This window comes from Harmonia axyridis, chromosome 2 (assembly GCF_914767665.1).
Source record: "Harmonia axyridis chromosome 2, icHarAxyr1.1, whole genome shotgun sequence".
Lineage (NCBI taxonomy): Eukaryota > Metazoa > Arthropoda > Insecta > Coleoptera > Coccinellidae > Harmonia > Harmonia axyridis.
The window spans coordinates 38,857,751-38,884,569 of record NC_059502.1 but is presented as its reverse complement, the minus strand read 5'-3'; the positions used below and the strand labels follow the sequence as shown (position 1 = coordinate 38,884,569).

General features: G+C 34.7%; 2 protein-coding genes across 2 annotated transcripts; both read left to right on the top strand.

Annotated features, from left to right (window-relative positions):
- The first annotated feature begins 5,238 nt into the window (after positions 1–5,238).
- Positions 5,239–10,456, top strand: LOC123672388. Its single transcript, XM_045606488.1, has 2 exons — positions 5,239–5,465; positions 5,520–10,456. Exon 2 carries the CDS (start codon positions 6,592–6,594, stop codon positions 8,095–8,097), a length of 1,506 nt encoding a protein of 501 aa, XP_045462444.1. The 5' UTR covers positions 5,239–5,465; positions 5,520–6,591; the 3' UTR covers positions 8,098–10,456.
- LOC123673300 lies at positions 8,622–9,857 on the top strand. The gene has a single exon (XM_045607786.1). The coding sequence runs from the start codon at positions 8,622–8,624 to the stop codon at positions 9,855–9,857; it is 1,236 nt and encodes a 411-aa protein (XP_045463742.1).
- Positions 10,457–26,819: the final 16,363 nt, after the last annotated feature.

The following is a 26,819-nucleotide window of genomic DNA, read 5'->3' as shown; positions in this document are numbered from 1 at the left end:
ACTGTTTACTTCTTACTCTGAGGGTAGAGCCATTGTTTAAGGAGAATTAAGGAGAAGAGCTATTGTTCGAATCGTATTTTTGGTCATAATATTGTTTTGAAAGCTTCGTCGCCCTACCTTCAGACTGAAATAAAAAAAAAATTTGGCACGGGAAAAAAATTAGACATTCTATCTCTGTTGACAGGTAACAAAATATAACTTTCTCGAAATTACTTTCTTTCCCGGGAAAAAAGTGAGTGTAAAGATTATACATATATCCGGGAAAAAAGTATAGTCACTTTTTTGCCGGATAAATTTCGTGAAAAGTTTTAATAATATTGTTAATTTAACTAATAAAGAATGTTATGCGTTATTTAATGAGCACACACGAAACTATTGTATTTTGTCCACCCTGTACCACTTTTAATGATCTTTTGAAATTGAGAGTAGACGCTGGTGATAAATATAAATACAGAAATAGAAAGAAACGGAATACTGATGTCGCCTACGACAATCATGGACGCCTGGTCGTTTTTCAATAATTTTCATTTTGCCCCCCCTGAGAAAAATTTCTGCGGGCGCCCATGCCTCAGTTACGTCTAAAACCCCTAAGTGATACTAGATGGTCAAGTAGAATCGATGCTAAAGATTCATTTTATTCAAATATGTGATAGCCTTTTAGAAATAACCGAAAATGATACTTTCAACATAAAAACTAGACATAAAGCAAGTTCTCTTTTATTAAATATTCATTCTTTTAAATTTATTTGAAGTATCATAATTTCTTATGACGTTTCATTCCAGATTAATATTGTAAGCAACATGATGCAAAGTGTAGCGATTGACATTAAAGTGTGCCAAAACCATTTGAAGAATTTAGTTGATCATTTCAAAAATTGTAGGGATGATAATGTTCTCGAGGAAAAACTTGCGGGAGCTGGAAAACTAGCGGCTGTTCTTGAGATAGCTCAAGATTTTTCTCCATTATATACTGTAAGACGAAAGTATAAACCAAAATTGTTCGATTATGAACAGACGGAAGATCCAAAAATCGCTTTTAAAATAAATTTCTTTTAGAAAATAATGGATCAAACACTAAGTTCCTTAAATAGTAGATAACGTTAACGTTTTTTGTTTTATTTGTGATATTCTTAAATTAAATGACAAATATCTATTGAGATGCTGTCATGCTCTTCAACAAAAGCTAACTGATGACATGAAAAAAAGAGACTGAAATGAAAGAAAATGATTTATTCAACGAGATAAGAGCCCTAGGATTGTTTTCATTATCTGAAGCGAAAATCCTCTTGAAATTCTACAATATATTTTTGAAAATAATCTAACTTCTCCTCTACCGAATCTTAGTATTGCCTCAAGAATCCTTCTCACTTTACCTGTGTCCTGTGTCTGTTGCTTCTGGTGAGAGATCATTCACTGAATTAAAAATTTTTAAAAACTATTTGAAGTCTACCATGTCTCAAGAAAGATTTTCTGGATTAGCAATCTTAGATATAGAGCAAGAGATACTCGATAAAATTGATTGATTGATAATATAAAAGAATTTGCAGCAGCCAAATCTAGAAAAACATCCATTCAATTTCTGGATTGATCCTAATTAAATGTTTATGCCTTTATGAATAATTTATAGAAGAATACAGCTTAAGTTTTGAAACACATTTGAAATGTATTATGTTACAAATAACACCTTAAAGTTCTTAAGACAATGAAGGTTGCTGATAGATTTTCAACCATTCTATACTAAATTCTCAACAAAACTTCAAAAAAAAAATTTCCGATTATACAGTAGTACTTTTCTCCACCTCCCCCTTCGAGGGGCGCCAAAATATGTTCCGCACGCGGGCGTTGATGTCCCTTGCGGGGGCCCTGAGCAATATTATTCAATGCTTAACGCCGATCTGAGAGGGGAAACTTATATGGAATTTTATAATTTTATTTTTCATGAAAAATCTCTTTGCAAACCAAAATTCGATATAATTTGAATCAAATATTCAGCTGAAAAAGTCTTATATGTATATTCATAAATTAAACATTCACGTCCTATCACAAAACAAATGAGATTTTCACAAAAAAGAGAATAGTTTTTTAAATCAAATTTTGTTTTTCTTTTGGCAGTATTCCAATATTTTAGTTACCTATTTGAGGTAGATAACCTTAACATGAAACTATTCACTGATAACAATTTTACATAATCAATTAATTAAATTTAAAATTCTCTTTTCGAAAAACTAAAAAATAGTCTTATACTTATTTTTCTCCAATCACAGTTTTTTTTTTCAAACGCAAATCAGATCATACATTCCCTTCACGATTTTTATTTCAGATAATCCGGTTCAGAGATATCGTGATCACCGCAAAATTGGTTTTTTTTGCGGAGCTCTAGGAGATCGGCGATAGCAACATTCGCGAAGATTATTTTGACAAATAAAAAATATGTTAATATATTATAAGGTTATTATAATATGTACACCAATTTTCAAATTAATAAATTGAATAGTCTGCGCGAAAAAAATTCTTGAAAATCCGTCTTTTTGAAGCCTTCTAACTGTATGTAAGAATGAGCGAAATCCGATAACAAAAACAAACCCCGTTACGACCAAAGCAATAAAATCCCAAGCTCGAAACCTGGGTCATAAACATCGAAGTGTTTCTACTTTACTTGACTCCGATTATTTACTCTTCACGTCAAGTTTTGTACCCAATGTAGAAACCTCTTTACCGACAAATGATTATAGAAATAGCCGCCTAGAGGGCGCATTAGGATGGACCCCAAAAATTCTGAGTTTGCCACATAATTCTAATAGGTACCGCCACATACGCACATCCAATGCCCTTTGCAGGGCGAGTAACCAACTATCTTCTCCTTAAACAATGATTCTATTCATTTGAGTAAAAATTCGATATGAACTGAATTGACCATATTCACCGTCGCCATATTGTTGTGCGACAATACCAACTACCCAGTGTTCCCAACGGAGAAATATTGAGTTCACTAGAAAAATACCACTAATATCAAAAATACTATCAGCCATAGAGATTATTCTTTCACTGACTTTTTCCAAAAATGGAGCGAACCTTCATTTATAAACTCGGCCACAGTTAATTTGTTCATAAAACCACCTTTCACTAATGTTTTAATTTCCAAAAGGTGAAATTTTTGCGAAATATTGTCCCAAACAAGCCTATCTTGCGTAGCAGCCAGAAAAGGTACGAATAAACTTCACTTATAAACTTCATATTGTGGAATTTTTCTAGTAAACTCAATATTTCTTCGTTGGGAACACTGGGTAGTTGGTATTGTCGCACAACAATATGGCTACGGTGAATATGGTCAATTGTACAGTTCATTCAGGAATTATTGACATCGAAGCAGGCCGTGAACGTCTAGTCGCGGCATTATTTCTGGTTACAAAAATATCACTAAAAATTGCTGTGGTTCATCACAGAAATAACCAGTTTGAATTATTTTCATCATTTTTATATCCGAAAGATCCTGAATTTTCGAAATTACGATTATTACGAAGGCACGCATACAGTCATGATTTCATAAATTGAAATTCAGATTATATAACGTAAAAATATAGTGAAATGCTAAATCATCTCAAGGAAATCCGATGAAGAGATATCTATGCATTCAAGAGTCAACCATGAAATATCCTATTGAAGATCATCAAAATATGCATGTTCCTTTTCACCAAATGCTCTTCAAAAATTGTTGCATTCTTGATGGACACTGGATACCAACCTGCTTGCAAAATTCTTATCATATAACTCTTATGGACCATTTTAACTGTGGTGTCTAAACTGGTGGAAAAAACTGGTTGATAAATTTAAATAGTGTAGCTTAGTGAATAGGAGAGCCATATCATAAGACAGAAATAAAATTTAAAGAATCCATTTAGTATATGAAGAATTTTGACATCACAGTTGTACTGTAACTTTCAAAATTGGAACCAATTTATCAGCCGATGCGTCAATTACTTTCCAAAGTCACTATTTATTGAAACTGTTCATGACATGAATGATTGATTAAACTTGTATGAAAAATATAGATACTATTTATACACTTCTATTTTTATTGAAATGCTGTTATACTATTTACTATTAAATTACGTAAGGTATTTTGCCCATAACAGTTTTGACTCACTCACTAAAAGCATTTTTGCATGAAATTATATATAATTCATGAATTTTAAAATTTTATTGCATTCTATTATTATCTGTAAGTGGTTAAGAGGTGAAGAAATCCTTAAATTTACTCTTCTGAATATATTTTCGATGAAATACTCAGTAAAAATTCTATAAAGCAATTAGAATTTATTGAATAAATAAACTATAGATGCAATGCCAAGACTTTGTTTACAGATCTTTTTCATATAGTTTGATATAATATAACTATGGTTATGCCGAAAAGGTATCAATTTAGCAACCCAATTATAAAATAATTCTCCCTTCTTAGATTTATATAATCCTCATCCTCCAGATAAATGAATTTCACATTTTGTTGCAAATATTCTCTATATTCACCATAAAATCGTACTCAACTTATTATATTTTTCTGTTTATCAATAAGAATTTTCCTTTCATTAACTGTTTTGAACTTGACCAATTAAGTTTATGTAATTTTGTCTTTGATTGATCAAAATCCAGATGCTTTTTGGTCAAATTTCATCCAGGCTAATATATTGGTTGCTTTTGGCTCGGCTTTTGGTAACAAAAAAATCATTCAATAGTTCTTTGAAGATGAAATCGTATTGCACAGGTTTTCTATTACTAATAATCCAGGCTGTAATGACTCGCCTTCTTCTTTTTTCAAACATTACTGTGAGAAATACTCAAATAAACTAATCAATATGTATTTGAAATTGATACAACTTTTTTGTTTCAAAATTTCTTGGGTCAAAAACAATAACACAAACAAACTGAAATCTAACCTCCTATCAATGACATTTCCAATGCCAACCCGAAATCTGCAATTCAAAATGTTACTGAATGAGCCAGTACCAACTTAATTTCGAATTTCCACAGCCACCCGGGATGTCAATAATTCCTGAATGGACTGTAATTTATTGTGAATGTTTGCAGTGTCTGAAATCAGTATTTCCTTTTTAATCGGCACCAGGCAGATGCGGGAATTCGAAAAAGAGCGCCACCTTACAGCACTCTGGTGAAGCAGACCACCAAAGCAACAGGTGGGTCTCTCAAGAAGTCTAAAACTAAATCGAATCAGTAAACACTCCAGGTATTCTATGCATCTTAACTAAACCCCAGTTATGAGTGGCCACCTGCTTTTGGATTGTTAAGACGACATTCAGTCAGTGTCATGTCGAACAAATCAGAAATTGTTCAGAGCCAAAATATAGATGAAATTCAGACAAATAATATAATAGACAAACGAGAGGAAGTGAACAAGGTGAACTCAAGCCAGAAAGACAAGCAGAGTCGATGCTTAGAACCCAAAGACGTCGGTAATGATTTACCAAAAACTTCATCTGTTCTTTCTATGAAATCCAATCTTTCAGAATCAGATAGTGTTTCCCTTCGTAAAAAAAGACATGCCGTTGAAGTCGAGAAGATCAGACAAGCGATCGAAATGAAGAAGCTAGAAAATCAGCTAAAAATCTTAGAACTAGAAAATGAAGTTCGAGAGACTGTAATTGAAGAACTTCAAGGAGACCGATCTCAGTTATCAGTACAGAATATTGAATGCCAGATGCCAGAGGATGAAAACCATTCTTTAGAGAAGACAAGAAAATGGATAAATGATTTGCATTCGCCCTTCAAAGATGAAATCCAGCCAAAAGAAGGAAATGTAGAAATATCTTAAATCAAACAATTATGCAATACCATCAGTGAAGCCATAAAGTCTGTTGCAAGTGCTCCAAAGCAAAATAGATTTGCAGCAAGGCAAGTTGTGGACAAAGATTTCTGTATTTTTGACGGCAATTCCGAAGAATGGCCAACATTCATTTCACACTTCATGCGTATTTCAAAATTATGCGAATATTCTTCAGAGGAAATGATGATAAAACTGCAAAAATGCTTAAGAGGTGAAGCCAAGCTTGCAGTATCAGGAATGATGACCTCCCCAGATAACATTGATTTAGTTTTGAGGACACTCGAAATGAGATTTGGTAGACCTGACCAAATCATCGAGGGGCTTATCACGAAGGTGAGAAATCTTTCACCAATTAGAGAAAACAACATGGACACTTTGATTCACCTCTCCAATCATGTTTGCTGTCTCGTGGCTACTATCAAATCATTGGACCATTTTGAACACCTCCAAAATCCGCAAATATTACGAGAATTGGTTCAGAAACTACCTTTTTCGTTGAAACTCCAATGGGGAGAAGAAATTATGCGAAAAAGAGAAACGACAAATCTGAACGACTTTTCCATCTGGATTAATGAAAAGGCAACTGCAGCGTGTTTTGTCAATAGTTCCAAGAGTTTCAAGATAGAAACAAAACCAAAACTTCAGTTCTCTTCAAAACGACAAGAATCTACTTTGATTTCGACAGATATAAAAAATCATACGAGAAATGTAAATATTGTGCAGAAAGAGGACACAAAATAGAGAATTGTTCGAAAATGTCCTCTGACGACGTTGATACAAGATGGGCGGTTATTACAAAACAGAAACTATGTTTTTCATGTCTCCGACGTAATCACCAGACCATGAAATGCAGAGCAAGACGACAGTGTAGCATCAATGGTTGTAAGCGTTCCCATCATCAGCTGCTTCATAAAGATACCCAAAGATCAATTAAAGATACTGATACCCATTCAACCCAGACAGAATTTAAAAACAATGAGAACGTGCTTGCAGTTGGACATGGAGAAGGCAATGTTTTGTTGAGGATGGTGAAAGTGAAGTTGTATGGAAACAACACTGTTTTGGAGACCGTAGCTTTATGTGAAGAAGTTTCTTCTGTGACTCTCGTAGACAAGTCAATAGCTAACAGATTGGGACTGAATGGCACACCTCAACCGCTTTGCATCCAATGGACTAACAATTTAGCCTCTCGCCATGAAGATTCAAGTTGTTTAAATATTGAGATATTGGGAGTATTCGACGGAGCTAAGATTTTCAGTATGAAAAATGTCAGAACAGTACAAAATTCAGCTCTCCCCATTCAAGAGATTCGAAAATCCGATTGGGAAAGGTATTCTTATTTGTCAGGAATTCCCTTCCACGAAATAGGAGAACGCCCTATGATTTTATTGGGTCAAGACAATGTACGCCTCACTGTAGCCAGAAAAGTCATTCAAAGCACCGAAAATCTTCCCATTGCGACAAAAACCAATCTGGGTTGGGTACTTCACGGAGGAAACTGTATCAGACAAGAAAAACAGGTATATTCCTTCCACATTTGCAGTTCTGGAATGTCCGACGATTCACTCCATGAAATGGTGAAACAATCTTTTACCACAGATGCCTTTGGAGTAGTTCCAATGAAAACGAACGTGAATAAAGCAGAACAGAGGGCTATGGAGATAATGAAAAATACAATCAGACGTGTAGGAAACAGATTTGAGATAGGGCTGCTGTGGAAGGAAGACGACATCCATCTCCCAGAGAGCAAAACAATTGCCATTCAGCGACTGAGATGCGTGGAGAAACAAATACAGAAGGATAGGGAATTTGGGAAGCGATACTCTGAGAAAATAACAAGCTACGTCGAGAAAGGATATGCAAGGAAGTTGACTCCTGCAGAATCCAATGAAGAAGGTCCTCAATGCTGGTATTTGCCGCATTTCGGAGTAATTAACCCCAATAAGCCAAAGAAACTTCGTTTAGTCTTTGATGCCGCCTCAAAATCGAACGGAACCAGTCTGAATGATAATTTACTATCTGGCCCAGACTTGCTACAATCATTGGTGGAGGTATTGATTAAATTTCGACAAAGGAAAATTGGTTTCTGCAGTGATGTCAGAGAAATGTTCCATCAAGTTATGGTAAGAAAGGAAGACCAAAGCTCCCAGAGGTTTTTATGGCGAGATGGGGATACGAATCGACAATGGGACGTTTATGAAATGCAAGTTATGACCTTTGGTGCCACTTGCTCCCCAACCTGTGCCCAGTTCGAATGCTGAGGAGTTATCCAGCCAGAAAAATGTTATCGATGCTATAACAAAAAAACACTATGTAGACGACTATCTTGACTGTACCGATTCTGTAGAAGAAGCCTTGGAAACAATCTCCGAAGTGTCACGGGCTCAAAAATCAGGAGGATTTGGGCTTGTCAACTGGATATGCAATTCGGGAGAAGTCATAGAAAAACTGTCATCAGACGATTCAGTATTCAAGCACTTCTGTGTGGATTCGAATTCGACAATGCAAAGAGTACTTAGCCTTTCTTGGGATTCAAAATTGGATCTATTTTGCTTTGGAGCACTTGCAACAGACTTTATGGCTTCACTGATGGTATTGCATAATTGTTTGATTTCAGATATTTCTACATTTCCTTCTTTTGGCTTCACTGATGGTATTGCATAATTGTCTGATTTCAGATATTTCTTGGGATTCAATATTGGATCTATTTTGTTTCAGAATTTCAAAATTCGAAGATAAATTTAGAGATAGTAGACCAACCAAGCGACAAATTTTGAAGACGGTAATGTCAATATTCGACCCTTTAGGACTCATTGTGAATTTCACAATAAAAGGACGTATTCTCATACAAGACATATGGCGATCTGGGATTGGATGGGACGATAGTATAGACGAGGACCTATATCACACGTGGAAACTTTGGCAAAGCGATTTGAGACAAATAGAAAACATTTCCATCCCAAGATGTTATTCTGTGAATATTCCTGAAGCCAATAAGATAGAACTGCATGTCTTTTGCGACGCTAGCAAGAAAGCATACGCAGTAGCATCCTATCTACGAGTTTTGACTAAAGACGAAATAGATGTAACTCTTGTTATGGCCCGAGCGAGAGTAGCTCCAACAAAACCCATTTCTATTCCACGTTTAGAGTTGCAGGCTGCAGTGATGGGAAGCAGGCTCGCAAAAACAATCAAGGACACTTTGGAGATAAAAATTGACGAAGTATTTTTATGGTCAGACTCTATTACGGTACTTTGTTGGATCAAAGGTGATGGAAGCAAATTGGGACAGTTCGAAAGTCACCGCATCGGAGAGATCCAAGAATTAACAAACATCAACAACTGGAATTGGATTCCCTCTAAGTTGAATTCGGCCGATATTGCCACCAGAACCTACAACAAAGACGACGGTAATAAGACGACCTACGCAAGTTTGTTTAAAGGTCCTGATTTCTTGTATGAATTGGACGAAACCTTATGGCCCAAGAAGAATATTGTGAGTTTGGAAGATCTTCCATATGAAGAAATTGAAATAACAGCAGTTACTACAGAAGAAGAATCATATCTGCCTGACATCAACCGATTTTCAAAATGGACTCCGTTGATACGCGTTACTGATTGGATGTTGAGATTCGTAGATATTCTTCTGGACAGACTGAGAAGAAGCAACAGAGTTTTTCTTGGGCAGTTGGAAGTTTCCGAGATTCAAAAATCTGAAACCCTTTGGATCAAACGGTGCCAGCAGGAGAGTTTTGGGGAAGACATAAGATGTATAGCCAAAGGAAAACCATTGTCAAGTAAAAGTCGTCTGAAAAACCTTTCACCAATCCTTGACGAAAGAGGAATATTGCTCCTGAGTGGACGGACAAATCTAGCTCCTGAGATGTCAATTTCTGCCAATCAACCCATAATACTCCCCACAAAGCACCAATTCACGCGACTACTCCTCCAAAATTATCATGAAAATTTCTCTCATCAAGGAGTGGAAGCCGTTTTAAACGATGTAAGGCAACGCTTCTAGATAATTGACGGAAGAAGTGCAGTGAAGTCGGCGTTCAAGAGATGTCAGAAATGCAGAATCACCAAATCAAAACCAATTATTCCAAAAATAGGACAGCTTCCTGTAGCACGTTTGACACCAAATATCAGACCATTCACGTTCACAGGAATGGACTATTTTGGACCGTTATTGGTTTCCATAGGACGACGAAGAGAGAAGAGATGGGGAGTGATTTTAGTTGGATTATATAAAAAAAGTACTTATAGCGAGTGATTTTCTTTATTATTTTTAAACAGCGATATATAACATCAATGTTGAACGAACCAGATAATGTCAAAAATTAATCACAGAGAATCAGAGAAATAGACACAGAAAATAAACTAACATAAATTCTTCTTATAAAAACAAACTTAGTATTAATTGCATTCTTACACCCTGCCACAATTAATACAAATCTTACGTCTACTCTCTAAGACCTAGATGAAATCTATGTTTAGAAAACAATGGATATTTCAGATTTTTAGTCAAGATATCTGCAGTTTGATTGTTACTGTTAATATACTTTACAGATATCGTCTTATTTTCTACTAAATCTCTAATAAAGTTATACTTTACATCGACATGCTTCAATCTTTTATGCTCCCATTTACGTGTTAGTTCAATACAAGATTGGTTATCTTCATAAATGGTGAAAGTTGTTTTTGCAAAACCAAATGATTCTAACAAATTTAAGAGCCAAATACCCTCACGTGCTGCTTCTGCAAGAGCAACGTATTCTGCTTCAGTTGAAGAGATTGCAACCGAAGACTGTTTTTTAGTTGTCCAACATACTGTACTTCCAAGTACTTTAAATAAAAATCCTGTTGTTGACTTTCTGTCACTCTCGTCTCCTGCCCAATCTGAGTCGGCATATCCTTCCAACTCAGTGGATACTTTATTGTCAAAAAACAATTCAAAGTTTACTGTTTGCTTTAAATATCTCAAGATTCCTTTCAATAAAATCCATAGTTCTTCAGTAGGATTATTTTGATTTCTGCTACAGAAATTTACAGATGCACTAAGATCTGGACGTGTTGCAAGAGTTAGGTACATCAAAGAACCTATTAACTCACGAATTGGTTTATTCGTAGTATCAGTATTCTCTTTCTTTTCATAAACCATTTTATTCATGTTCATGGGAATTTTTGATCCATTGCAATCTTGCATTCTAAATTTTTCTAATAAACTTTGTATGTAATCCTTTTGGCTCAAATACATTCCATCTTCAGTTTTTCTAATGTGTATTCCCAAGAACTGCTTTAATTCACCCATATCTTGCATCTCAAAATTCTTAGTCAGTTTTTCTTTTAACTTATTCAATTCAATTTTGCTATTACTAGCTATGATTATGTCATCAACATAAAGCAGTAAATATATTTCTATGTTACCAATATGTTTATAATATAGACAGGGGTCATTGTCTGATCTAATAAGTTCTTGTTCAGTTGCAAACTGATTGAATTTTTTATTCCAGCAGTAAGGGGCCTGCTTCAAACCATACAGAGCTTTATTCAGCTTGCATACCTTGTTTCCACAATTTAAACCCTCTGGTTTTTTCATATAAATATTCTCGTTAATAGTTCCATGAAGGAAAGCTGACTTTACGTCCATTTGTTGGACAGCCAAATTTTTGTAATTAATAACTGCAATTAAGGTTCGAACAGTTGACAATCTTGCAACAGGTGCCCATGTTTCTTCATAATCAAATCCTCTTCGTTGCATGAACCCTCTTGCAACTAGTCTGGCCTTATATTTTTGTACTTTGCCTTCATTGTCTTTCTTTAAACGAAATACCCATTTGCTGTCAATTAAAGGGGTATTTTCTGGTCTATTGACAAGAGTCCAAGTATTGTTGCTTTTCAGAGCCTTTATTTCTTCTGAAATAGCTTGTTCCCATAAATGAAAATCATCCCTTGACTTTGCTTCTTCAAAGCTTTGTGGTACATCATTTACAAAGGATTCAACACTCATTGCTAAGTGGTCATAATCCATATTAAAATCTTGATATCTTGATGGCATTTTCTTTCTTCTATTACTTCTTCTTAAATCTTGTGTTTCTTCCTCAGTTTCTTCTACTTCATCATCTTTAATTTCTATTTGGTTTTCTAGCTCATTTACTTCTTTTTTTTCTTTTTTACTTTCAGTTATATCAGGAATCAAACCAACTTCAGTAATTTTAGTTGTTTGCAAGTCCTCTAATCTACGATTTTCACAAAATATTACATCTCGTGCAGTAATTATTTTGCTTGTTTTAGGATTCCATAATCTATATCCATTATGAGTATAGCCCATCATAATGGTTGCTTCTGCTCTAGAATCAAATTTACTTTCAAGTTTTGCTTTTCCTATTCGAACATAAGCAAGACAACCAAAAACTCTTAAATAACCTATATTAGGCTTTTTATTATAAAACATTTCAGCTGGAGTAACATTCTTTAGTGCCACAGTAGGACATCGATTTAACAAGTATGTTGCACATAGAACAGCCTCACCCCAAAATTTCTTTTCTAATTTTGAATGTAAAATCATAGCTCGAGACTTCTCTAAAAGAGTACGATTTAATCTTTCTGAAACACCGTTTAGCTCAGGTGTATAAGGTATAGTGTTTCGAATTTGAATACCCTTGGTTGTGCAAAAACTTATAAAATTATTTGACAAATATTCTCCACCGTTATCACAAACTAAATTAGCAATTTGAACTGAAAACTTTGCCGATACAAATGCTTCATATTTTCTAAAACATTCAAAAACTTCTGATTTATTTTCAATTAAATAAACAACAGTGAAGTGTGTGAAATCGTCCAAAAAGGTGACAAAATATTTTTTATTATCGTAAGTAGTTGGAGTGATTGGTCCACAAACATCACTATGGACTACTTCTAGTGGTCTAGTTGTACTTCTACTAGAATGTTTGTTAAATGGTAACTTAGTAATTTTACTTTGTATACAAATTTCACATTTATTTTGATTCAAATCTATACCTGATTTTTGTTTGCAGTCTATGCCCTTAACTATTTTAGATTTAACCAACTTCAAGACATTGTTATAACCTAAATGACCTAATCTAGCATGCCATGTATTTATATCAGAACAAACTTTATTTGCTTCATATTTTTTAAATACTTCAAATTCAATTTGATACAGGTTATTTACTTTACTTCCATATGCTAATACAATAGAATTTCTTTCTAAAATTGCTTCATTCTCAACAAATGTGACTTTTAAACCTTCCTTAACAAGACATTGTACCGATAGCAAATTATGTCTAAGGTCTTTTACATATAGAACATTCTTAATTTCAGCTACTTTAAATTTTTTACAGTCATTCAAAATAACATAAATACTGCCTACCTTTGTAGCCAATAAATATTCATTGGACTTGGCGACGAATATCTTAATGGGCTTCTCCAAATCCTTGATTGAGCTAAATATATTAGGGTCGAGGGTCGTTCACAAGATGATCTGTAGCTGCAGAGTCTATATACCATTTTACAGTTGCTTCGCCTTTTTCCATACTTCCAGGTCTGTCAGCCACTACAGGAAACGCCACATGTTTTTCTTCAGGTCGGCCTTCAACTTCGTTCGCTTGCTTTAGAAACCAACATCGACTTCTTGTGTGTCCCTTCTTCCCACAATTATGGCATTTGAATTGAAAAGAACTGCTTTTATTCCCATGATTGGTTGTTTCTCCATGCCATTGTCCTTTTTTCTGTTTACGATTCAAAAAGGCAGCAGAATCAACTGGTGGATCTGAACTATTTATCATTTTCATTTCATGATCCAGGAGCTTGCCTTTTACAAATTCCAGGGTTAATTTATCAGGATCTAAAGTTTCTAATGCTGTAACTATATTGTCGAAACTTTTAGGTAAAGTCAATAATAGGTGGCAAACCACATCGGTTTCTTCCAGTTTTGCCCCTACAGACTTTAGTTCTCGGATGATTTCATCAAACATTACAAAGAATTTCTCTAGTGAATCTTCACTGAACTTCATGGTTAATAATTTCTTCCGTAGGTAAAGTTGTGATGCAATTCCTTTTCTTTGGAATACCTTTTCTAATGCATTCCACATCTGAAAGGCAGTGGCCTTTTCTTTTACATATTGCAATTGGGAATTGGAAATGCATTGTATTATGAGTGATTTGCACTGCTTGTCCAGCTTCAGGAATGCTTCGTCAGGGGTAATGCGTTCCTCCTTGATGCACTCTTTCACATTGTGCTGATCTAATAAGATTTCCATCCGAAATTTTTTTTTTATTTTTCCAACTCATAATTATGAATTAATTCTATATAAATTTAGTTGTTTGGGGTGATATTAGGTAAATCCTGAATTCCATTTTGATTGATAATTTGGACCTTGAAGTTGGGCAAATCGCCAATGATCATATCCAGTTCCATCAAATTGCGTTATTCCATATTTTTCGACGACTAACTTGTCCAAAGCATGTGCCATTTTTAGGTTATATGTGATATTTTTTAAATTACCAGAATTGTCATGAAAATAATTAATTCTGGATATTCCTCGTTATTTTAAACGTACTTCCTGGGCTCATAACCAGTTGGATTATATAAAAAAAGTACTTATAGCGAGTGATTTTCTTTATTATTTTTAAACAGCGATATATAACATCAATGTTGAACGAACCAGATAATGTCAAAAATTAATCACAGAGAATCAGAGAAATAGACACAGAAAATAAACTAACATAAATTCTTCTTATAAAAACAAACTTAGTATTAATTGCATTCTTACAATTTTTACCTGCCTCACTATAAGAGCTGTCCACCTCGAGGTAGCGCATTCACTCACCACAGATTCAGCTATTTTAGCTATTCGGAGGATGATAGCTAGAAGAGGACAGCCGAAAGAGATATATTCCGACAATGGAACGAATTTTCGGGGTGCAGCAGAAGAGCTGAAGAGAGCACTCGGATATATTGACCAGGCAAGAATCACTGACACCTTCACACAGGAAGGTATCGACTGGAAATTTTTGGCACCAGCGTCACCACATATGGGTGGTGTCTGGGAACGCATGGTGCAGTCCGTAAAAAAAGCATTCTACACCATTTTGAATGGACAAGTTCTTAAAGATGAACTTATGCTGACAATATTTGCCGAGTGTGAAAATATCATAAATACGAGACCATTAACAAAAGTTTCAACAGACCCAAATGATTTAGAGTCCCTGAACCCCAAATCATTTTTTAGAGTTCCAATAGTACCTATATTTTTCATGCAAGTTTAATCAATCATTCATGTCATGAACAGTTTCAGTAAATAGTGACTTTATAGAGTAATTTACACATCGGCTGATAAATTGGTTTCAATTTTGAAAGTTACAGTACAGGTTGGGCAAATTTCGATGTTTTAGTACTACAACTTTTAAACCAGAGGAGATAGACAAAATCTGATACCCCATTCTCGATCTCTTTTTCTGAGAAACTAACAAGGGTAGTTTTCATTTTTGGCCACCTTCTATTGTTTTCGAGTTATAAGCGAAAATTTGAAAAATGGCGATATCGAAAAACATTTATATCTCCGCTAATACTGATGGTAGAGCTCTGAAATTAAAACATTATACAGACACTTTTTTACGTAGAATCCAGTGGCGTGCTGGTTTTTTCAAAAGGGTCTCTAATTACGAAGCTTTGATCCAAAGTTATGTTTTTTAAATGGGAACACCAGACTTTTGTGCCATTTTTTGAAAGCTTAATTTTTCCTGATTTCAAAAATATATAACATCGTATGGTTTGTATTAAAGTCTGTAATAAATAACAGAAAATGGTCAAAAACCCTTTTTTATCTAAGAGTCCCAATATTTCTATGGTTTCAACTGTTAATGAGCACAGCAAAATTGAGCTTTCTATAACAAGAGCAGTGTCCTACTGTCAATCTGATTAATTCTATGCTTTTTACTCATTTCTACAAAATTCGAATCTAGATATATTTTATAAAAATAATTTCGAAAATATAAATGAACTCGGAGAAATTTTCCCAGGTTGCTTGAAATCAGTTTTGAATATTCATGTATTGAATTCGGTGCGAAATATCGAGAAGACGTGTTGACTGTGCATTGTGCAATTGTTGTCATTATTAGGTTAAATATTATTTCTTGTTTGTTCCCTTCGTAATTATATTGTTGAGTTCAATCATATGATGCATTGTTTCATATGCTATTTAAAATAGATTGGTACTTGTGCGTATTCATTCTGGAGACCTATGAAAATAATCTTCTGATACATCCATCTCATTACAACTATTTCGATTGAAATATTCGATCTTGTGGATCTTTTCGTTATTTCCAATTCAATTTTTAGATAAAGATTTATTAAACATATCTAGATTCGAATTTTGTAGAAATTAGTGAAAAGCATAGAAAAGATCAGATTGACGGAAGGACACTGCTCTTTTTATAGAAAGCTCAATTTTTCTGTGCTCCCCAACAGTTGAAACCATAGAAATATTGGGACTCTTAGATAAAAAAAGGTTTTTGACCACTTTCTATTATTCATATTAATACAAACCATACGATGTTATATATTTTTGAAATCAGGAAAAATCAAGCTTTCAGAAAATGACACAAAAATCTAGTGTTCCCATTTGAAAAACCATAACTTTGGGTCATAGCTCGTGAAATACGAGCACGCCACTGGATTCTACGTAAAAAAGTGCCTGTATAATGTTTTAATTTCAGAGCTCTATCATCAGTATTAACTGAGATATAAATGTTTTTCGATATCGCCATTTTTCCAATTTGCGCTTATAACTCGAAAACAAAAGAAGGTGGCCAAAAATGAATACTACCCTTGTTAGTTTCACAGAAAAAGAGATCGAGAATGGGCTATCAGATTTTGTCTATCTCATCTGGTTTAAAAGTTGTAGTGCTAAAACATCGAAATTTGCCCACCCTGTACAACTGTGATGTCAAAATTTATCATATACTAAATGGATTCATTGAATTTTATTTCTGTCTTATTATGATATGGCTCTTCCATTCACTAAGCTACACTTTTTAAATTTATCAATCAGTTTTTTCTGTTTTCTTCACCAGCTTAGACACCACAGTTAAAATGATCCATAAGAGTTATTTGATAAGATTTTTGCAAGCAGGTTGGTATCCAGTGTCCATCAGTAATGCAACAATTTTTGAAGAGCCTTTGGTGAAAAGGAATATGCATATTTTAATGATCTTCAATGGGATCTTTCATGGGCGACTCTTAAATGAATAGATATCTCTTCATTGGATTTCCTTGAAATGAGATAGCATTTCACTATAGGCATCTGAGATTAAGAATGCAGCGACAAGGTGAGCAAACGTAGAACTATAAATGTTGCCATTGGAGTGTTTGGTTGTATTAGTTGTGTGTGTATTTGCGTTATTAAAATTCGATTTTACAATAAATATAAAAACTTTTCAGACTTCTATAGTGAACAAGTGTGTTACTGTGTATATTTTATTTTAATTTTAGGTAAAGGCGGTAGATATCATAATTTGTTTCAGTTCAGTCTAGTGATATTGAAAGTTATGCAAGGTTGGAAGACTTCGAAAAATGACGAATAACAATCGTGTGCATATAATATGTGAACGGTTCAATCAACATTATTATACTACAGGATTCTAATAGTACCTTTTTTATGTCCAAATGGCAAGACTGAGTAGAATACTTGGGGTATCTTAAAGGTACAAACACTTCTAGAAGTCTTTATGAAGGTGAAGAAGTTTTAAATGCTGGTCACATAATAAAAATGTTACATGTTATTTGCATGACTAATAAACTTTAGTTGAAAGGTTTTTTTACTTATCAGAATTGATCATTTCGCATTACCCTTCAATTATACAGTCCCAACAAAATATTACAAATGCTAATGTATTGAATATTTTTAGGAATACTACAGAAAGTCGCATATCCATTTTTTTTATTTATTAAGAGATAACTCAATGTACATAAAATGTTTCTAAAAATAAATTTAAATAACTAAGTTACTTAAAACTACTCATATCGATACCTATTTATCGAATTAAATTATTGCTTAACTAATGAATCATCAAAAAATGATGAGAATTCAATTGAAAATATTTCACTTATGAAATGTATTTATTTTGAAAATATATTCGGCATATTATACGACTATTTTAAAATAATTAAAATGTGATAGAGAAGTATCATCAGTGTGCCCTGAAAAAAAATATATAGAATTTCAGAATACATGTCCAAATATTTCTGAGGAATTTTTCCAATATAGTGTAAAGGTACCTTAGATTTGAAGACAATGTATCTTTGGCACAATTCTTGTGAAATGCCAAATAAAACAGATAATGTCACATATGAAAGATCACATTTCAATTTTGTTAAAACTAAAACAATACACTGCTTGATCGTTAAACGATCTGATCTTTGATCACTGTAAATAGATTGTACTGCTTCTACTATTGTATCTTATAGTTTCATATTATTGAGACCAGTAAAAAAAAACTGTTCAGAGCACTATCTGTTGTTATCAGATCACACAAAGAAGATACTTCAGGAGTATTCACTTGCACTTCGAAATCCTTGAAAGTTTTAGGCCCATTATAATCAGGCTGACCCTGAAGAAGCTGTAATAGACCTTGTGCAGCTTCGATTTCATCTTGGGAAGTAGTTTATAGAGCAGGTTCGATTTCTTCACTAGAGCATTCTTCAGCAATAAGTTTTTCTTTGTTGATATTTCTTTGCTCAATCTTTCAGATCTACTACTAGAACATTCAGGTTCTTCCTTTGTGGTAGTGGATCCAACAGAAAGATTTCTGGAAGGCACAGCAGTCTTTTTCAAATATTCTTTCTGTGTAGAACTAGAATCTGTAAACGATCCGACTTTTGCCTATACGCGTAGGATTTTTCCTCGCCGTCGGCTTCTCACTCCTCGCTAAGAGGAACATTCACTCAATCCCAGATATTTAAAATATCAGAAGGGCTGAGCTCGGTCGTGTCCGGTCCTTGTGGTCCCCCTGGTTCTCGTCGAACTTCTGGTCCTCTTACACGCGATCCTTGGACCTGTCCTTCGCTTCCTAGGAATTTTCTCACCGTCCTTGCAGTACCTAAAAGAACAGCTTTTTGCATTATATTACATATATACTCACTAAGTCCTAGTTGCTTGATATTTCTCTTGAGATTTTTGGGTACTATTCCTGTTGTTGAGATGATAATTGGAATAGTTCTCGTTGATATCATTCCCCACTGGCGCTTTATCTGAAATTCGAGGTCCCTATATTTTGAAATTTTTTCGACCTCTTTTTGACGCATGTTGTTGTTATTAGGTATTGCTACGTCGATGAGTATTGCTGCCTTTTGTTGTTTATCAACTAGCAATATATCTGGCCTGTTGTGAGGGACTGTTTTATCAGTCAAAACTGTACGATCCCAGTACAGTTTATAGCGTTCGTTTTCCAGGATGGTTTCCGGTCGGTACTTGTAGTATGGCACTTTTTCAGAATTAATTAGTGTTAATTTAGTTGCCATTTCTTGGTGTAGTATCTTTCCTACTGCATCGTGTCTCTCTTTATATTCATTTCCTGCAAACATTTGACATCCTCCCGTGATATGTTGGATTGTCTCGTTCGTTGGACAACCATAACGGCATCGATCGTCAGTAATAGTTCGATCCTTCATGATATGTTTGCAGTAATTTTTTGTTGAGATCACTTGATCTTGGATGGCTAAAAGAAATCCTTCCGTTTCTGGATACATCGCACCTGATGTGAGCCAATAGTTCGACGCTTCAATGTCGACATGATCCTGGTTCACCTCGTTGAAATGTCGTCCATGTAGGGGCTTTTCTCTCCATCTTTGCAGTTTTTCTTGGATTGTCTGGTGGTTGTATGACAATTGCTCCTTGTGCAGTTGTAAAGGTGTTGATTCGTCTGCTTCACACAGTACTTTGTAGATCTCTGACGTGCCTGATTTGTCTTTGAAGTATGTTCGTAGACACTCAATTTGACCATGGGCAAGTTCCATGATGTCTAGCAGACCTCTGCCTCCTTTATTCCTCGGCAGTGTCGTCCTCTCAATGCTACTTTTCGGATGGTGCTTGTGTGCTTTCGTCATCAAGGTTCTCATTTTGCGTTGCAGGTTTTCCATATCTGTTTTGGTCCATGGAATGATACCGAAAGAGTATGTAAGAATTGAACATGCATATGTATTGATAGCTCTCGTCATGTTCTTGCTGTTGAGGTTTGTCTTCAAAATTTTGTTGATTCTCCTAATGAACTCAGTTGTTAAGTCTTCCTTCATTCTTTGATGGTTTATTCGTCGGTTTTGTTTCATTCCTAGGTATTTATAAAGATCGTCCGATTTCATTGCTTCTATCTCCTGTCCATTGGAGAGAGCTATCGGTTCATCTTGGATTTTTCCACGCACTACGCTAATAGTACGACACTTGTCCAATCCGAATTTCATCCCCACGTCTTCCGAGAAATTTTCCACCAGTTTGACCATAATTTGCAAGTGGTTTTTGTTGCCTGTTATAAGTTTGAGGTCATCCATGTATAGCAAATGATTGAGTGCAATATTATTTCTGTTTCCTTTCACATTGAAACCTTTTTCAGTAGCATTCAATTGTTTAGAAAGGGGGTTCAGCGCCAAGCAGAACCATAAGGGACTCAACGAATCTCCTTGGAAAATTCCCCTTTTTATTGGAATATCTTTAGTAGTTATGTTCGCTGTAGAGAGTTCGATATTCGTTCTCCAGTTGCACATTGCATACTTCAGAAAGTTTATTGTAATTGGATCGATCTTGTATATTTCCAAAATTTTTGTCAGCCACCCATGTGGAATAGAGTCGAAGGCCTTCTTATAGTCAAAATATGTCATAAAAAGATTTCTGTGTTTTTTGAAGGCTTGGTTGCATATGATGGAATCTATTATCAGCAGTTCCTTCGATCCTAGTGCATTCTTGGAACATCCTTTCTGCTGTGCTGTCATTATATTATTTGTCTCGCAATGTTTGTAGATACGAGATGCTATACATGATGTGATGATTTTATATATTGTTGGTAGACATGTAATTGGTCTGTATTTTGATGGATCCGCTGTGTGTTGCATATCCTTCGGTAAGAGGTAAGTGGTCCCTGTTGTTAAAAATTTGGGCATTTCCGTTGGATTACTTATAACATCATTTATGGTTTCAACTAGCCTGCCGTGTATACACCAAAATTTTTTCAACCAAAAGTTGTGGATTCCATCTGGGCCGGGTGATTTCCAATTGTGTGTGTTTTTCAATATTTCATGGAATTCTTCTATAGAAACTGCGTTATGCGGCATTTGTTCCATTGTCTCACAGGATTTCTCTTCATTTCTTATCCAATCAGCCTGGGAGTTGTAGGGGGTTGGTGTAGCCAGTTGATCTGTCCAAAAATTCTCAATATCCTCGACGGTTGGATAACTTCCTGGTGTTGCTGACATATTATTGTTTAACATTCTATAGAATTTTCTTTCGGAATTTTCAAAAATCATATTATCCTGTTTTCTTCTATAGCTCTCATTGTATCTTCTGAGTCTTTCGGAGTACACACTAAGTTTTTGTTTCAGTGTGTCTAAAATTTGTTGAGCATTTTCATTGTTTGGATCATACGTTGTATGTTGCCGGTGACGATCCATTATTATATTCACCATTTTTTGTAATCTTCTAGACGGCGAACCTTTTGCAAATTGGGTGAGCCTCCCAATTTCTTGGCGGATGCTATGAACTTTGTCTTCTAGCCTTTTTTGCCAATGTGGTTTATTTTGTTGTTTTTCTCTGGCTGGTTGCTGACTTTTAGGTTTTGGCTTCACACCTAGCACTGTTGCTATTGAAAATGCTGCACAGTATATGATGAGGTGTAATGATTCGAGATCATGGTAGTCAGAAAGATACTTGGGTATAATCTCCTTTGTTGGTCATGACCAGAAGATGAGATAGTTTCTTAGATGTCCTCAATCTTGGCAGAATCGGTCGTCTCAATGGATCTGTGCCCTCAAAATCTATAACGCATCTATTCATTGTGGCAAATAATCGCTCCAGTAGTTCTCCTTGGTCTTCTTCTGGATTTACGACGGGTGCAGCATATATATTCCGTCGTTGAGCATCACTTATTGCTATAACATCTGCGTTGTTTTGTTCCTCAGAGTTCATTTGTGCATTGATGTTGTGTTGGTTTTCAGCACAATCGTAGTTTTCTTCAATTGTCGTTTCGTTGTTAGTGAGGTTCCTATTCTGTAGCCTCAGTTGGACTTCATTTTTTATGGTGTTAAGTCTCTCATCGGGTACAAGTTTATTTCTCAATATGACCCGGTATTGGTCGGCTACTCTTTGCTCAGAAACTTGAAGTTCGGGATAGTTTCTGTGGAATTCTGCAAATAATTTTTGACGGTAGCCTATTTTATCTTCTTCCATATTAGTCACTTCATAATATATGCGCATGATCGTTTCATTTATCGAACTTGTCCATTTCATGCGTCTTCTTGGTAGACCTGCTTGGGTGAGTGCTGGTTGGGGATCCTGCGCAGCACCTTCAGCGGTCGGAGAAACTCGTGTTATTCTTCTCCTAGAATGTTGAGATTGTGGAGGCGTAGCATTTTGTTCGACAGACGCCCGTCTCCTTAGCACTCTGTCACCGACGTCCCGCATACTGTCATGTCCAGCGCCGGCTCCAGACACGCCCTGACGAACCTCAGGCAGCGGCTCTATATTCCTATTCCTTAAATTCACCATCATTCATGGGTTCCTCCGTGTCGTGGGGGAGACGGCCTTTGATCGTTTTTTACGATCCGCAGAGCTACGGTGGGAGAATTCTTGACCTAATATCCATGGATATTAGGTCTATGATTACCAGTTTGAGGGAAAGCATGGAACGTGATATTTGTACTTTTTTTTTCCGAGGAAGAACACTGAGGAACTGAACAATAGCGATTCGAACGACTCATAACTATTAAAATAATTTAAGAAAAATATAAATATTTGTAGAATATCACACAAACACACAGCAGAATGCAAGAACCTCAGAGGAATGAAAAGGACTGACTACCTCTCCTCTCAGGTAAGAGTAAGATGCATAGAATACCTGGTGTGTTTACTGATTCGATTTTGTTTCAGACTTTTTGACAGACCCACCTGTTGCTTTGGTGGTCTGCTTCACCAGAGTGCTGTAAGGTGGCGCTCTTTAAAATTTTTCGAATTCCCGCATCTGCCTGGTGCCGTTTAAAAATGAAATACTGATTTTAGACACTGCAAACATTCACAATAAATTACAATTCAGTTCATATCGAATTTTCACTCAAATGAATGGAATATAATGACAGACCATAGAATATAAAATATTATTGTTCTATTCTCAAAGTTCACGACAAGAGCGTAAAAATAGGGGGATACTGGGGGTAATTACACGGTGCTCCTAAATTGGAGATACAAATGAAAATGACAGATTTCCGGATCATTTTAAGAAAAAAAGTCCTATAACATGAGTCCCCAAACATTTTGTTTTGAGATGCATGTGTTGAAGTTCAAGTTATTTCATCGTATAACCTTCTTTTCACAAGATATTTAATATGAATTGGACATAGATATTCCGGTTTAAAGTTTTCACTATGTGATATGCTAATTTTGAATGCAAATCTACAGGGTGATATATTTTCTGGAATGATGCCTGCTTCCTTCTTCCAGAACTTTATTTTGGTGAATGGCTGTTAGTTTAGAAAAATGTAGAAAAAAAACTCTGGTCCAGTACTACACTTTTTGGTTTGTTATAGTTTTGTCGTATCTGCTATCGATTTCGAGAAAAATCTCTAGTAATCCTCAGGAAAATCCAAATTATTATAAAGATCCAGCTAGTAAGCTCTAATGAATGCATTCATTATAAGTTTTGGTATTTATTTACCTAATCTGTAGCGAAGATTAATAAATATTTGATAAATTGTACGACACACTAGAAACAACCAGTATATTGAAAGCAAAGCCTTTGTGGGCTCATATTCATGAAACTTTTTTTTCTCAAAATTGTCCAAGTAATTTCTCATTTTCCTTCATAACTCTTATTTGAGAACAAGGTAAGAACAACCGAATTAGTAACAACAAAAATTATTTCGAGTAATTTGGTTCAAACTTCATTATCAAACTACTTTTTCTAACATTACAGATATGAATAAGTTGTCAAAAAATTTTTTTTCGATTATCCCTCCCCAAGAAAAAAAAAAATCTACGCCCTTGGTTCACAAGAGTCGAGAATTGAGAGAAATGTCAAATGTAAACGATGTATGCGCCATCTGAAAAGCCCGCGATCCCTCGAAATCAAGTAGGTATAAATCCGAAAAATCTCCCGTTTTGTCTGAAAGTTTTACAGGTATAAGTAGACACACCAGGTATTCTATGCGTCTTAGGTAAGAGCCATAGCAAACCATGGCAACATTTATAGTTACTCTGATTGTCACCAGGTGGCGTAGCGCTTATCTTGATTCGCCTATATTTTTACGTTATATAATCTGAATTTCAAGTTATATGATCTGAAATCATGACTGTATGTGTCCCTTCGTAATAATCGTAATTCCGAAAATTCAGGATCTTTCGGATACAAAAATCTTAAATCATAAAACAAGTATGTATAGAATGGAAACTCTCATGATAAAATTAACACTGCTTTCAGCGACCTCATGCGGTTATTTATGAAATTATAAAATGAGCGCGCGAAAATTTGAAATGCTTAGAATTGAAAATACTTTAATTCAATTCGAGATTTTGAATGGGAAAATAAACAACGTACGAAAATAAGGTAATAAGCCTTTCCTTTTGAATTAGGTATATTACCATTATATTTCTGTACGAGTTCTTTCACATCCAATATATTTGACAAGATTAGAGGCTTAAGTTCAGAGAAAACAAATTCATATAAAAAAATCATCTATTGAAAGTTTTACATTTTTCAAATATTTCAAGCATGCCAAATTTTTAATTGGGTCACACATAACTCCAGAAGTTTTGAATTTTGTATCAGTGCCCTTCACAATTGCATATTCAGGCTATCAAACAGGATATCCATAAAAAGGATTAGCTCTGCAGTGCCCACAGCTTCTAGTGTCAATTAATTGTTGTCCTCGATATCTGTAGGAAGCAAAATATTCATAAGTACTCAAATTTTCATAAAATTTATTGCAATAAATATTCTAAATTGACTCGATCAGAATTGAAAACTCTACTACTATACTATTTGTTTAAAATGCTGGAACTCACAACTACTTCCAAAAGTGTGCCCAATTAAAAGCTGTTGGAGAAACATAATTCATCAGTCCACTGAAATTTGCTGATGAATTAAGTTTCTCTACATTTTTTAGCTGCTCTTTGTATAATGAAACTTTTTTTCGGATAATTCTCAGTTTTCTACTCTGATAAATCAGACATTTTGATAGAAAACGTTCATTTTCAGTTAACCTTTTTCTATATATTATTGAAGTTTTCTGAGGCTGCTTAAAATTCTTCAAAGTCTCTGTTGATACTTCCCTCTCAACATCACTTTGGAGATGTATTCCTTCAGTTTCATGAACTTCTCTGTCCTCCCCTTGATTTGAAGATCCTGTGAAATATAAATAAAAAAGTTAACAAATAGCAGATAAGTAAATAATAATTTTCTTACCCATCATATATACGTATGAAAAATTACTATTGAAGATAAGTTTTTAAACAAACAAAGATAATATTCATGGACAGCCCGAAACACTTGTCTACGGTTAGCACTTCTCCTTGAGGACTATCGCTTATCGTTTAATTTTTACACTGAAGAAAATATAACAAAATTTAACTCACAGGAAGAAATAATTCAGGGATAGCAGTTGCCCAAATTCCTTTAAGGCTATCTAATTTCACTTCTTGCGGATTTGTTGAGGAGTTTTAGAGTTGAGCAATGGATAACTAACTTTTTTGAGCAAAAGTTTAAAAATTGTTGGCTGCTTCTCTTCGTTCGATATTGATGACGTTTACTATACATATCTCCACAGTTAGGAACACAATATTTGTTGGATTTCAAAGTTGACTGCGACATAATAAATCTCTTACCAAAAATAAGGTACCCTACGTTCGACGGATCAACTAAAACTTTTTGAGGTGAAGTAAATATTTCTCGAGGTAAACAGAAAATCAGCGATGCGAGCGGCCACTAGAAGTTGTTGATGGAACTAAATTACTGTTTCAGAGTTTAGTACCTCAGTTTCTCCTCTATATATACCTTAGAATATAGATAGATTATTAATGTTCTAAGATATATACTTACTCTATGATATAGAGGAGAAACTGAGGTACTCTTCAAAAATTGTTGCATTACTGATGGACACTGGATACCAACCTGCTTGCAAAATTCTTATCAAATAACTCTTATGGATCATTTTAACTGTGGTGTCTAAACTGGTGAAGAAAACAGAAAGAACTGGTTGATAAATTTAAATAGTGTAGCTTAGTGAATGGAAGAGCCATATCATAATAAGACAGAAATAAAATTCAAAGAATCCATTTAGTATATGAAAAATTTTGACATCACAGTTGTACTGTAACTTTCAAAATTGGAACCAATTTATCAGCCGATGTGTAAATTATTTTCTAAAGTCACTATTTATTGAAACTGTTCATGACATGAATGATTGATTTAACTTGTATGAAAAATATAGGTACTATTTGTATTCGAGTTTTCTGTTTTTTATTGAAATGCTTTTATACTAGTTTCTATTAAATTACATAAATTATTTTGCCCATAACAGCTTTAACTCACTCACTAAAAGCATTTTTACATGAAATTATTTTTAATTTGTGAATTTTAAAATTTTATTGCATTCTATTATTATCTTCAAGTGGGTAAGAGGTGAAGAAATTCTTGAAGTTACTCTTCTGAATATATTTTTCAATTAAATACTCAGTAAAAATTTTATAAAGCAATTGGAATTTATTAGATT